The sequence below is a fragment of the Belonocnema kinseyi genome, chromosome 2 (assembly GCF_010883055.1).
Source record: "Belonocnema kinseyi isolate 2016_QV_RU_SX_M_011 chromosome 2, B_treatae_v1, whole genome shotgun sequence".
Classification (NCBI taxonomy): domain Eukaryota; kingdom Metazoa; phylum Arthropoda; class Insecta; order Hymenoptera; family Cynipidae; genus Belonocnema; species Belonocnema kinseyi.
The window spans coordinates 30826641-30842631 of NC_046658.1; the positions used below are offsets into that span (position 1 = coordinate 30826641).

The following is a 15991-nucleotide window of genomic DNA, read 5'->3' on the forward strand; positions in this document are numbered from 1 at the left end:
ATATTTTATTTACAAAAAAGTTCTTAGGTTCAAAAAAACATTCAGTGAACTGAAAAACTGTGGTCGGTAATATAGGTATTTAGCTGTGTCACATGCCCTTAACCAAGATTTTTTGGGAAGAGTTTACTAAGTGGCAACAAGCTCATTACATGTGTTTTTCAACATATAAGATCATTTTTTATTATTACAATGCGCGTTCAAAAATTTTACTAAATTAATTTATCAAAATTGTGGTGTAAAAATGCAAAGGTCATTATTTAAAGAATATGATTATCATCAGCGTGAGCTACAAAATCGTAGTAAATGCTATTCATTAATATTAGATGTAAATTAATCTTTGATAAAAGAAAAGCTCATTTGGAATAAAATAGTTCATTTTCTACCTAAAAATAAAGAATTCGTTGAAATCCTATTATAAAATATTAATTACAGTTGCAGATACAGAACTCATCCCTTGATGTCTTGTATTATTTTATACTAATATTTTGTAACATTCATTAAATATGTATAACATAGAAAAGATAGGCTTTTCATTTATTCTTTTTCATAAAAAGATAAATAGGCGCGCGCCGTGGCGCGCGAAGGACTGCTAGTATTTATTAAAAAACACGTTCGTTCCGCAACACTGCTCCGACCCAGGTTGCTGATCAGTCTCTCTAGCAATCACCCCAAGTAAAGATCCTCACAAGGTCGTTATGTGAGGTTCGCCACTTAGATCCATTAGTGTCCAAGATACTTTTCGCCATACTTTTCTGTCCTGGCATACTTCTCTAGCTTCTTTTACGTCCATGCATTTTTTTATATGCAGGCTGTCATGTTTCTGTGGCTTCTTATGTCTCTTCTAACTAAGGTCTCATTCACACATTCTAACCATTCTTTCCGTGGTCTGCCTCTGGGCACGCTGCCATTTACTTTACCGTGATATACTTGTTTCGTTAGTCGTTCATTTGGCGTTCTTTAAACATGTGCGAACCATCTTAACCGATTTCTTTCCAATGTGTCTACCCGCATATATCTATCTTTGCGTTCCTAGTAAATAAGCTACCAAGGTACACAAACTTATCAACTTGTTCAATTCTCTGATCATTTAACACAATATTGCATAGTGTTTTCTCACTTTTTCCTTCTAACACTATAGTTTCTGTTTTATTTGCGTTAATTTTCAGGTCATAACAATCTTATCATCTGCAAACGCTAACCCACGTACCCTAACTGTTTCGAGATCCACACCTTCTTCGTCGAAAAGAGGCATTCTTAATCACTTGTCTATAAATAATATGAATAACAATGAAGACATAACGTATCCTTGTCTAACTGCTTGAATAATATCCAAACAGTTTCTCAATTTCCCATTTACCCTTACACTCGCTTTGCTACTCCTATATATTGTTTTTATAGCTTGTGGGAGCCATCTATTGGCTCCATACACTTTTAGAACTTCCCAAAATTTACTTCTATCTACCTTGTCAAAAGATTTTTGTAGGTCAACAAATAGACAGAAAACTTTTTTTCCTACTTAAAGTTTTTTCTGTGATTTGTGTTAAGCTAAATATTTGATCCGTACATAATCTTCCTGGCATCAACCCACTTTGGACTTCCCAAGTATGTTCTTCTGTTCTCTTAATTAATTCATTATTATTTAACCAATGATAATAAATTATACTAATCTATCAGATATTAAAAAATAACATTGTAAAAAATAAAATTTGAAAAAAAATTGTTTAAAAAATTGAATTTGTCAAAACTCAATTTATTAAAAAAAATAAAATGTTTGACAAACTGAAATTATTGTTCACAAAATAAAAGGGGCTGAAAAACAGAATTGTTGAAGCAATTAAATTTTAGAAAAAAAATTAATAGTTTCGATAATATAATTTAAACAAATAATGGAATTTAAAAAAATGATTCATGATTGAATTTAATCACAAAATTAATAATAATTAAATTTAATTAAATTTACATAAACTATACTCATTAAAATAAGTGAAAAATAAAATATTATAAACTGTTATCATTGTTACAGTTTATTCCACTATTCTTATAAATATATTACTTTTTTCTTCAGAATTTTAAATATTGAAAAAATTCGGAATAATGGTTGGAAGCATGGCGTCTTTACGGAATCACGCTTTACGCGAGCTCCTCATATTTTCCATTATATCCTGTGTTTTGTGAAGTTTTGAAGTTCCTGAACATAACTTCTATGTGAGACTCGCGATCTACTGTGCCTAAATAATAAATGTTTATCGCTACGTGGTGTTTTTAAGTGAAAAACAGGAATTTTCAATTGTGCTTGTGCCGAGTCATTGAGGAGTAGTACTTCCAGTCGCAAAAATACTACAAGGGATATACCCGGTGTATTCAAAATGGCAAAAGGTCCAGGTATCATGGAAATTTTGAAATCCATTAAAGCAAACAAATATGAGTTAAAGTCAGTTGGTGAAAGATTCGGTAAAATGCAATTAGATCTTGACCTTCTGAAAACAGATTCGACAATGGTAAATTCGAAGTTTATTGCTATGTAGGAGAAAAATAAGGTTCTGGAGGAAGATGTAGTATCTCTCAAAAAATAAATCTCTCTTCTGCAAAAATGTGCCCAAGAGAAAAATGTTATCATCCATAATTTTCCTCTTTGCGAGGAAGTCAACAGGGATCTCACGTATAATGTTTTGGACACATTCTTGAGTGTTGGACTGACACTCGCATCATATGATATCGAGGTAGCTTAACGCTTGGGGAAAACACAGGTCAAGAGACCGACCCTGGCTAAATTTACTTCAATGAAGCAGAAACAATGCGTCCTAGTAAGACGTAAGGAACTCTCTACTAAGAGAATTGCAGTGACCCAAGACATCTCTATGGAGGCGAGAAGGGAGAGGAAAGCACTTTTCGTTGCTTGTGACAAGTTAAAGAAGTCAGGGTACTTGGCCTCAGTAAAAGGCAAGCAACTGCTGGTTGACAATAGTTCTGTCCGTTTGTCTAAGGTTAAGAACTTTCTAAAGAATCAAAACATGACTCAGGAATCAGAAACAGAGAATTTTGCGGACGCAATCAACACCGTTAAAAACCCGAGAGGCAGATCTCTAATCACACGCTCAAACTCTTCTTTCTCAAACTCTTCAGATCAGAGATTGGACTAATTTACTAACCGCACACCTAAAAGAAACCTAAAATCAGACAGCAACAAAATAAAAATATCGGACTAGCAACTACACTTAGAGCAGGACTTTCAGCCTCTTTTTCAGCATCCGCCGACTGTATCAAACATCTCTCCTGTTTCTCTCCCCTCTGTGGAAGATAATGTCGGCCCTCGAATTATTATCTGGAATGTACATGGATAACTAATTTCTCGGACATAGCTACTTCAATCATCAACAACGAAATCGTGTGCCTCAATGAAGCATGGATTACTTCGCTGGCTCTGAAACCACCCAACTGACTTCCCAATCACTCCGTCACTGCTTTCAGTCATGAGATAGTATGTCGAATCTCATCATGGTTGTTTGTTAAATATTGGCGTCAGGATTTTCAGGTATTAATTGGAAATGTATATTTTAAACCATCGGAAAATTTTCAAGGCTTTGTGGATGACTTGCAGGGGATTCTTAAGAGAATCAGTATTGAATACCCAGACATTCCGCTCTTTCTTGGAGGGGATTTTAATTCGCGCATTGGGGGCTCAATCAATTGGATGAGGAGGCACTTCTAGGTTTTCTGCATTTTCTCAGATTCATCAATCAATGGACCCTGAGATTAATCCTAGAGCAGCAGCAGTAATGAAATGTTTAAAATATTATAATCTAGTGATATTAAATGGGCGATGCTTAGGGGACATCCCGAGACACCTTACTTACATAGAGTCGACAGGAAATTGCGGTAAAAGTGTTATCGATGTAGTAGCTTCTTACCTTGGCTCCTTGACCTTGGTCTCTGATTTTTCAGTTATCGGTATTCCATCCTTATCTGATTATCTTGCGATCTGTATAAGTCTTAAAATTGCATCTTTGCTTAATCTTGACAAAGTGGAAGAAAAACTTAAATTTAGAAAATTGGTATGGAAAGATGATCCGGAGAATAAGAATACTGAACAAATGTTAACTATACCACATTTTAAATGTAACCGTTATGATGTAGAAACATTCAATCAAAATTTGTTGGCTACAATTTCAGAGACAGCATCGATTGTATAGTTTTTAAAGACAAAATAAGAAATTCGCTGAAAAAATGTCAGAATTCTAGTTTTTCTCATGAGGATTTTAACGAGCATAAGCGACTGAAAAAATCCTACCTTAAACTCCTTGAGTCTGAAAAGGACAATTTTAAAGCTGATTTACTATATAGATTGACGAATTGTAGCAACTCAAAAATGTTTTGGAGTGCCGTAAATAGTTTTAGAGTGAGAGTTACCGTGCCAAAAATTGTAAGCTTACAGGAGTGGCAAGATTTTGCTGACTCACTCTATGAGGAAAAAGTGACAGTAAGTTTTACATGGACTGATAATTTTCATCCATTACTAGACTTTACAATTAGCTTCGATGAAGTAAAGTTAAGCTTGCGGTTTTTAAAGAATAAAAATTCACCCGGGGAGGATGGAATTCCGAGAGAATTTCATAAGAACTTGCCGAATGTCTGGGTACAATACTTGGTTCGCTTATTCGAAAGAATCTGGGAGAAAGAAGAGACTCCGTCTTCCTGGGCAAACATAAATACTGTTATGCTTCATACAGAAGGCTCTGCAGCAGATCCAAACAACTACAAGGAAATATCACTGGTAAATTTTTTGTTAAAATTTTCACCCACATCCTGCTGACAAGGTTAAACAATTGGGTGGATGAAGAAAACCATCTTCCAGAAAATCAGGCGGGTTTTCCGGTCTGGTCAGAGTGACATGGACCATATTTTCGCTTTAAATTCAATAGTTCAAATACATTTATCTACCCCAAGCGTATAGCTTTTACTTTTTTCGTTGATTTTAGGAAGGCCTTCCCTTCAATAAACCATTCTCTCCTTTGGAAGAAGTTGCTGAAAAAAGGCATGAGTTCAAAAATTATTAAAATCATTAAGAGTCTATACCCAAATACTTTTATGTATATTAGAACCCCGGCTAGTAAAACCTCGCCTGTTCACTCGCCTGAGTACTTTTTAGCGGATTTTCAGTTTAAAATAAAATTTTTAAAGCAATACTGTAAAGAGAACTTTTTAGTGGTTAATAAAACAAAATCGAAAAATTAAAGAGGCAAATAAAAAAATTAGCTCATCCAGTGTTGTAAGCAGGCCTGTCCTCAGAACCATTTACTAAGTTAATTCAGACTCATGGAATACAAAAACTACTCTCTTCCGGAGTCTAACATTAGGTGCACAGTACTACGCTACACTAATTTGGGGGCTTAGGTATTCTGAGATGATAGAAAGAGTCCAATCTTCTTTCTTTAAAAGGATTTTTAATCTTTCTTCATGTACACTGAACTACGCATTACGATTAGAAAGGATTAGACTGCGACTATCATACGATATCTTTCTGCCGTCGTTGGGTTGGTATTAAAAGTTGTTGGATATGGAAGATGGGAGATACCCAAAACTCTGTTTAAAAAAAAATCAATTGCCTGGCTAGTAAGCCTCTGTGTAATCCTAAATATAAGTGGGTACTACAATTAAAGAATTTTTTTCTATCTATAAATCAGAACATCTATGGCCTAACTTAAATTATAAAGTTCTAAAAGAAAATACAGAACAAATCCTTTTGAATTTTTTTGATTACTCAAGGTGTTATGATTATGATAGATTACTTAATACTAACAGCTTACAAGTTTATCAACACATAAACTTATATTTGGGTATACAGCCCTGTTTGACAGTCAGGATGCTCTTTTATATCTCCAGCTTGGTCGCCCAGATTAGACTCTTTGATTCTACTAGATGTTCTATTCACTATGACAATTACAGATCTATTTTCGACTCTACAAGGAACTGTCCTATTTGCAACCTCCGAGTGAGGGAGGATCTCGAGCATCTACTTGTCATTTGCCCAGCCTTTTCAAATTTTAGGGCTACCATCTTTCAGCATCGTGTGGGCATTTTATTTCTTCTTAACTCAAGCTCTGTGTGCGAACTTCGTAAACTTGTGATATTTGTTATAAGACTTTTACAAATTAGATCGCTTATTTTAGAATCCTAATGTACACTCTATATCAGCCTAGGGGCTGCGCCTACACTCTATGAATGCGATAAGCAAGGGATATATTTATAGTTATATACATATGTGTATTCTTTTTGCGGCTATCTTATTTTATGCGTCATTTTCATGTGTGTTCTATCCATTTGTAATGGCTTCTTGGCCATAAAACAAATTATTTATAATAATAAAATAATAATAATAATAAAATTAGGAATAAAATCTAAATTCCTAAGAAATCTAAAGGGTTTAACGTAGAACAGGTGAAAAATATTCAAAAAATGTAAGTCTAGGTCTCACTACCTTATTCTAAAGTGAGTAGTTTATTGATCCGCACACTAATAAGTAATTCCCTGAGAGCAGGAAAGGTGCAAATGCAGAGTCAGCTTGCACGTTGACATTTGACGAGTATATGAACTCTGATGAATTTTTTTTACCTAAAATCACCCACAATTTTGAATGCCATACACAAGAGTTTATTCACTGTGAAGATTCAGTTTCTAGTATTGGATGGTCGAAATTAAAAAATACGTTATTTCGGACCACCCTAATATATATATAATGAAATTTATGAAAAATGTTAATAATAATAACATTGAATAGCTCCTAATATAGAATATATTAAATTGGAAGAGCATCCTCTAATTTTTAATTTTTTAATAAAGATATTATACTAAAAACCGGAGATAATAAATAAAAAATTGTATTTATTATAATAACATTGTATAGTTGTAAAAATCATTAAAGATCCAATGCTTAGTTCATTAATAAATTTCAAGTTGAATTGGGAAATTAAACAATTAATTAATTTTACAACTTAATAGGTTTTTTTTGAGGTTTACAATTTTAGTTATAAATTTATCTCTGTCTGAGATGAATGGTTTTCAACTAAAAATAATTATTGTTTGGTTGAAACTTTATCGATTTAGTGTGATATTGATCTTTTTGGTTTGAAAATAAATTATTTTGTTGAAAATTAGTTTTTTAATCTGAAAGTTTCACTGTTCCTTTTTTGGTTGAAAATATATCTTTTCAAGTATAATATTCTATTCAATTAAAGTAAAAATTTATATATTCTGTTGTAAACTCCAAATTCAAATTTCCCAAATAAACTAATGCATTTTCAACTATTCTACGGAAAAGTCCATAATGCTAGCTAGTCAGGGCCAAAACATAAATTAAAATCTGCCATAACTTATTCTAATTTTAATATTTTATATGCAAGTTATATATCGTTGGGATCACAGAAAAACGTAGATTCCGAATATAATATTTTCAATTTTCTAATTGCAAAATTATAACATTCTTATGTTTTGCATTTTATTCCTCATTAGGACAAAGCCCCCTTAGGAAAATGGGTAAAAATTCATATATTCTGTTGAATTGTCAACACAAGAATTGTCTATCAAATAAACTGATGCATTTTCAACTATTCTACGAAAAATTCCATAATGCTATCTAGCCGGGGTCAATTAATAAACTAAAATCTGCCATAACTTATTCTAATTTTAATATTTTGATTGCAAGTTACATTTCGTTGGAATCGCAAAAAAACATAGATTCCGAATCTAATATTTTTAATTTGCTGATTGCAAAACTGTAACATTTTTATATTTGGCACTTTATGCCTCATTATGAAAAAGGGGCCCCCCGCTGGCAAGGCTCAATACAGCGCTATCGCTCAGTCAGGGGCGTGAGGAGAAGTCGAGTGGAGAGGGTAAGACGAGCAGGTAAAGCGAGATGAAATAAATACTGCCCCTTTGAAACTAATTGTGTTAAGGTGTGCTTGTGACGTAAAAGAGCAATTCCTTATGTTGCAAAGCGAACTAGTAATTTAAAATTTTCATTGATTGTGGCTTAATGTGAGTGGTGCCATCTAATAGAATGTTTGTTTGAGTTCACTTACCAAGTGGACAATATATTAAATGTTTAGACTTGAGTGCGTTGACACCTTATCGATTCAATTTGACATTCCAATTAGGATTCATAATTCGATTTAAGTTCGCCCGTTCAGTTTTACGCACGTGTTTATCATTTAGTTTATAAGATGAATATTCTACCGACATTTAGTTTAAAGTTGAGTTTAGTTTAAATTGAAATAAATAGTTAATATTTATGACAAGGAAATATATAGCTAATTTCAATATTTATTTCACTTTATCGAGAAAATATTTTGTTAAATAACATCTCATTATTATCATGAATGGAATAATTTGAAACAGTTCTCCTCTAGTTGCTAAGTTAATTAGATTAGTTCATTTATGTGTGAAGGGAAAATTTTCGGAACTGTGGGTCGACCGTGTGTCGTCCAGTACTGTCAACTACCGAAAAATTTCTTTCAGCCTTCCTTTCTCATGTACAAATTTGATTTTAGTGAATAATGACCCTTTAAAGAGCATTTGCCGCTGGACGGCTAGCGTTGAGATGCGTAAAAGGTAGCAGCCCCCCCCCCCCCCTATTTACCTGACATGACACTATGACTTTTGACATTTCCCTCAAATAAAAATGTCACTAAAAGGAAAAGAATTCGACGGTGTGAAGACAATAAAAGAAAATACGACGAGTCGTCTAAAGAGCATTATGAAAAATTCGTTTAAAAAATGTTTCGACCAATGAAAGTATCGCTGCCATAAATGTATAAGTAAATAAGGAGAGTACTTTGAAGGCGATTATAGTTTTGTATTAATAAACAATATAATTTTCTTTTTACACAACCAATCTCGATACTTTTTCATCACACCTCGTAAGTTTGATGAGCTGGTAAAAGAAAACTTTTGATGCCTGAGATACAATTGGCAGATTATTATTGGGTAAATTTGATTCTAGTTTCTCAATGAACTAAATACTGTTTGCAGGAATTTGTTCAGATTCTTTCGTGGTCATTTTTTCTCAGTAATGTACCTTAATATATCGAACAGTGGGAGAAAGAAGTTTAAATTAGATTAAAAACTTTTAACTAAGAATTTAAGGTGCAAATATTTATAATTTATAAACTTATCTGAGATGCAGACTTATTTAGACACACAAATTATTTAGACAATAAAAGGTACCAACAAAACTTGTGTTTGTTTGAATTTGACAAAATTATATTTTTTGCCTTAGAAAATAAATGTTTATATGTTGTTTTTATCTGCAGGTAGAGTAAAACACTGCAAAACGTTGAAAACTGCATTCATTACGACATTATTTACAGATAAAACCACATTCACGACTTTTGATATACGCGGAGAAAAATGGAAAAATAATTTGTATCAAGAGTGCTGCATTACATTACAGATTATTACGGTATTGGTGACTATTACTCGACTACAGGTGCCCTTTCTAAGCCGTTAAGTTGCGATTACTAGATCACATAATTATTATATACATAAATAACTATTTAATAGACTAATAAAATTGAATGTGATATAGACCTTACTTTTATTAATTTCAATAAAGTACCTTTTGTAAAAGGCACCCTATTTATGTAGTAAATCCTCGTTAAAATATTTTACTACGTATAGTTAGGATTAGAGTCGAAATAAGATGCGTCGTTCAATGTCAAATATTCGAGGCACTTAGAGACTCTTGTATTAGCAAATAGCGTTGAGTCTGCGAGCCTTCTGGGACTCTGTACCAGGAAGCTGCTAGCAATATCATGCAAGCGTAGTAGCGCCACATTACCGCCAAAAGTTCGCGAGTTCGCGCCATTCTCGAATGCACTTATAAGCATCGTATTTTTTCTATTAGCGTGATAATTTATATTATAATCAAATTCCAACCTAAAATTTTTAATCTTCAATTTGTACTAAAAACCACTTTTATAACTTTTATAACTGTTACAGTGCGATACCTCCACACTAAATCTTTATTTTCCCGGAACAGAATAAGTTTTTTCTATAAACTCTTTTTTTTTCTCATTCAGTCTCCTCATATTTCCACAGCGAGTTTGCATTATGTTTCAAAAATAAAAAATAAATTTTCAGTCGTTGTTAAAAATTGATTTTCAAAACTCCCGAAATTTGGAACGACAAATTCTTGAATGATTTACTTGGAAGTGGTTAACTTTTTCTCGTCAAACTCATTTTCTTCCAATTAAGCAACTTAATATCTAAGTAGTAAGTTACTATTTTTTGTTTAAGGCCATGTGACGAGTGGGTAACGCGACCAGGTTTCTACCTTACGGCCACTTTTTAAATTTCCCGACTTATTTTGTCATGAAGCGCCACATCGAGTTGAAAAATTGGGATAATGAATAAAAAAACATTAAGAAAGGTGGGTCTGGTTCTAAACTTTAATAATTATGAAAAAGGCAACAACAACAAATTATTTTCACAAAAAACTTTATATATATATATATTAAAAATTGAGGACCAGATCCACCATTCTGAATGCTTCTAGTTTAGTATCCCAAATTTTCAAGTCGATGTGGCGTTTCGTGTGAAAATAAGTCGGGAAATAAAAAAAGTGGTGGTAAGGTAGGAATCTGGTCACGTGACCCACTCATCACATGGCCTTAAACTGAAAATAGCACTCACAATCGCGATCATCAACCGACCCCGTTGCAGTTTTGGGTTTCCGTCTTTTGTGATTGTAAGCTTCTACGTATTATTTCTCGGAACTGGATAATTTTGCTCAATCATACTTTTTTGGTCTCAATTCAGAAACACTTCAGCTCGGGAGCAACTTTTGTTTTTATCTTTATGGGCTAATTTCGATTTTACGGAATGCTATTTTCCTCTACTAAAAAATTTCATTTTTATTCTTAATCTAATTATATATACTCCAAACCTTCAAATATTGTTCCAGGAATAAAATAAACAAATATAAATGAACATCGCTTACTTCACTTATCTGTTTGCAATTTATTATACTATTACACCCTTTATTATATCACATAATGTGCATTCGTTTACTTTATAAAAATGTATAAATAAATACTAGCTGTTAGCAAAATTTTATAAAATTCTTATCATATAAATATTTTTATTTTTAAGACTTATTTCTCTTAATTTCAGCAAGCCTTCGATTCAATTTGCAAATTCAACTTTAAAGTTAAGATATTAATTTCAAGTTTAAGTATTTTGTATCTTAAACCATTTTTTTAACTCTAATGTTCCAATAAATTATGGGTATTGGCTGCTTTTGTTTTTACTGTCAGATTTGTACTGAATACGATTAGTAGAACTATCATCATTCCAATTACGACTCTAACAGAAATCTTAAGTTAAATGAATATTTAAGTTAAAAATTTCACTATTAAAATTCAAATTAAATTATAATATTATATCAAAATTTGTCAAGCGGGCCACTTTTTTGATGGGATGTGATTTTTCTTCGGAAATGCGTAATAAACTAGAGTTTTACATAAATAAAGTGGCCCTAAAACTTTTTTGCAAAATTTGCATTTTTTGAGTCGTTATTGTTGTTTAACTTTTTTAGCATTGTTCTCGTAATTAATTTTTTTCTCCAGATCAGTGTAAACTATAGCCATAATTTTTTGCATGTTTCGCTAAATATGTTCATTTTACAAAATGAAAATCATTTTGCCATTGTTGCATAAATATTGATGAAATTAGCAACAATTTTTATAAGCAAATAAAATTCGTTCTAACTTCTCAATTGATTTCAATGCTTTACATGACTAATTACGATAGCTTGTTTAATTGCGAATATTTTGGTAAAAAAAATTAGGGAACTCTTAAATCATCAAAAGTTGTGCGTGTTTTCGTGTTGACGTTCCGCGTTCCATGCCGTGCGACATACGATTCACGTTAAAACGTGTAAAGGTGCACAAGAAAATACGTGTACAGTATGTTGAAAACAGCTCACGCACGAGCCCGTTGTGTACGCACACAGAGTACCAACCAATCTTGCGCGATCTGTCACGCTGCTGCGGTGCGGGCTGGCTACGTACCGTTCATATATCGGACCGCCACTCGAGTTGCAAAAGTTTTCGACGTTGCGAATTTGTTTCGAGTGCCGGACCGATAGGTGAACAGTATATAGCCAGCTCACACGTGATTGGTTGGCGGTCTGTGTGTGTGTGTGCACGAACAGATCGCGCGTGAGCTGTTTCCAGCATACTGCACACGTATTTCTTGTGCGAACACCTTAAGATGCTGCCGGTCGAGACACGCTGCAGCGCGAAGCGAAATTCATGTATCGTACGTCGCGTGTCAGCGAGCACGGAACGTCAACACAAAAACGCGCACAACTTTTGATGATATGCGAGTTACCTAATTTTTGTTTGCAAAAATCTTCGTAATTAAACGAGCTATTGTAATGAGTCAAGTAAAGCATGGAAAGCAATTGAGAAGTTAGAACCAAATCTGTTCGTTTTTAAAAATTGTTGCTAATTTCATCAATATTTATGCAATAATGGTAAAATGATTTTTATTTTATAGAATGAGCATATTTAACGAAACATGCAAAAAAATTATGGCGATAGTTTGTACTGAACGAGAAAAAAAAATTAATTACGAGAACAATGTTAAAAAGTTAAATAACAATAACGGCTCAAAAAATGAAAATTTTGCAAAAATGTTTTAGGGCCATTTTACTTATATAAAACTCTAGCTTATCACACATTCTCGAAAAAAATCACAACCGGTAAAAAAAGTGGCCCATTGGACAAATTTTGACACATTTAGATGGAACATTTTTAAATCCACATATTCATATAAAATGTGTGAAACGAAACAATAGAAAAAAATATCTTCCTCTGTTATCTCTGGCTTATCAGCGAAAATCTTGGCTGAGATTTTTTCAACCGAATTTAAGCAATAGATTAGCGTAATTAGCTAGAGCTTCCGGTATAGCCTTAGGTTTTAGGTTGTTTAGGTATGGTTCGAATCCCCAGCGGGTGCGATTTTTCGTAGCGTTTGAGCGTTCAATTATTTTTTAAATAACCGTACTTGAAATTGCTTAATTTATCAAATGAATTGAGTGCAGTTATTATAAGTAAAAGATTTTTTTTTGCTACTCTATCATTATATATCATCATCTATTTCGAGTGGCATTAGTGGAATGTCTAACGACGATTCTACAACGCCTGCCTTACGTTTTAAAACGTATACCAGAATCTCTGTTTATTTGTCGTACTTTCCTCATAACTCGATCTTCCTTTCGTTCCTGTAATCTACCTCCGACTCTACACGCGTTCTTACACTCAGTCCCCAGCGGTTTAATCTTACGTTACTCTAGCGGCAAGCGTTCAGTCTAAACCATTTAATTTCTATTTCTTAATATAAATATTAACCTTTCTGAGATAGCCCAACGTGAAAATAAACTGCTTTACTTTATTTAGACTGAGTCATCTATTTCGAAGAATGAGCCCCACGTTTTCAAACTAGATTTCTCTCTGTGTAGTCTCAACTATTTGCAGCGTTTTTATGAAATCATGTTATTTATCATTATTTTTGGATTAACAGTGCGTTTATTTCCATTAACTACCGATTTTTTATTATAAAAATGTAATTCTGTTCTACAGGCCAAGAAAGATTCGGAAATATGACAAGGGTATATTACAAAGAAGCAGTGGGTGCATTCATTGTGTTCGACGTAACGAGAAGCGCTACCTTGGAAGCCGTAGTGAAGTGGAAACAAGATCTTGATTCGAAAGTTCAACTTCCGGATGGTTCTCCAATACCTTGTGTTCTGTTAGCAAATAAATGTGATCAACAGAAGGAGGGTTTGGTGAATATACCTGCCAAGATGGATGAATACTGCAAGGAGAAAAATTTCTCTGGGTGGTTCGAAACGTCAGCCAAAGAAAATATCAACATCGAAGAGGCTGCTCGATTCCTTGTCAATAAAGTAAGTTGTAAAGTAAAGATTCTAACTAGATCTATAATATTGAATCTCTCAAGGTGTCTGGTGAAACTTTATTCGCAATTGTATGAGTAGTTATCGACAAGAACGACGAAAAAAAAATTGGCCCAAATTGGCGGCATGCACTTCTAATAAAGGATTTCGTATCACCTTTAAATTAAATGGAATATAACGGTCAATAAGAACCTCTTCCTCTGATATCGCCGTTCCCCTCCCATCCTCTTTTCCAAAGTTCCCCACTATACACAAATTCGAAAAAATTAAAAACCCAATCAGACGGACTTCGGGCATTTTTTTGACTCTCGAACATACTGTTGGTATGTTCGAGAGTTAAAAAAATGCCCGAAGTCCGTCTGATTGGGTTTTTAATTTCCTCTTTTCCAAAGTTCCCCACTATACACAAATTCGAAAAAATTAAAAACCCAATCAGACGGACTTCGGGCATTTTTTTGACTCTCGAACATACCAATAACCAATTTACAAAACTACCCTTATTTGTAGAAACACCACCCTATTTTGAAAAACTCGAACTTGGAAAAAACGAAGTACATCACATTTTTCAGCTTTTCTGGGCTCTCGAATGGAAAAAAGAATGTTAAAACTACCCCTATATCTGAAAAAAGCGCAAATTTCCATGTAAAAATCACGCACAAACAGTTTCCCAAAATCACTTGTATGAACAAAAAACCAAAACAAAAATTACATGAGAATTTTTGGCTCTCACGGGCCCTCGAATGTTAAAAAAAATTTCAAAAACTATCCCAATATCTACAATAAAAACAAACCCTGATGTAAAAAATTCAACTTCAAGATAATGAAGTTCATTACACTTCTAGGCTTTTTTCGACCTCCTGAATGTTGTAATAACCAATTTTCAAAAAACACCCGTATTTTAAAAGAAGGCTAAAAAATCAATCTCGGATAAAATTAAGTACTTTCGACTTTTAGGCTCCTTTTCCGCTTTCGGAAGTAAAAAATCTGCAGAAAAACCACCCCTACTAAAAATTTTTCGTAATTATGTAAGTTCTTGGCTCAATTGATTTTTCTATTATCTCAAGGAATCAAGGAATAATTTTTTTACATCCTTAGAAAAGCACCCTAGTGATCATACCTATTTAAATTCAGAATCAGTGTTATTAGACATTTTTGTTCATCCCATACTGAGAAATATCGAAAAATTTGCGGTGTAATGAATATCGATGACACCACTAGTTTTTTATGAAATGAATAACTTTGAATATGAAGTTTTAACATCCTCAAAATACAATCGCTACAGGATACCGGTCTGGCATATTTTAACATAATTAGACAACCATCCTCGGAGTAGGACTAATCTGAATTTACATGAAGGGTTACTGTAAATGCAGTAATAACAATTAATAGCCACACTGATTAATTGATCAAATGAATGAGATCGGGCATTATTCTAGTAAAGTCAAAAACCAGTATCAGCATTTAATAGATTTAATTCTTTCACGATGCTTCATTTTGATAACAAGAGATATTTCGAATTTCAGACGTGTTATCATTTATCAACATTTAGTAATGTCATCTTCAGAAGATCCTTGTAGTGACACCGATCTCAATTAACTCTAAAGGGCGTTGGGACTTTTTTTGCTCGCCTACTTAGAAGCATCGATTAATTGCTGCTGTAATGAAAGTAGTTGGCCGTACTGATATTTTTATCATTCCAATAAACCAAGAGCTGATGTGTAAGGTCCCTGGAAAACGATACTTGCAATGAAACCAGCCTAGATTTACTTTGAGGGGTGTTAGAAATATTTGTTCATCTCCTACTAAGAAAGATAGAAAATTTTATGAATTCATGAAAGGGTTTGGCCCTCGAGATTTTTTGCTCAACTTATTGACCTTAGAGGTAACGTTCTAATATTATTAGAAAACATCCTTGCATTAACGACGATCTTCATTTACACTGAGGGGTGTTAGAAATATTTGTTCATTCCCTACTAAGAAAGATAAAAAATTTTCCGCATTAGGTGATAGGCA

At 33.3% G+C, this 15991-nt stretch overlaps 1 protein-coding gene across 1 annotated transcript in view; it reads left to right on the forward strand.

The window, feature by feature from the left end:
* The window catches only part of LOC117182623, a 235821-nt gene that overhangs the window by 142713 nt on the left and 77117 nt on the right, over nt 1-15991 (forward strand). The window contains exon 4 of the mRNA XM_033375723.1: nt 13644-13969. Within this exon, the coding sequence (XP_033231614.1) occupies nt 13644-13969 (326 nt within the window). The remainder of the gene's footprint in view (nt 1-13643; nt 13970-15991) is intronic.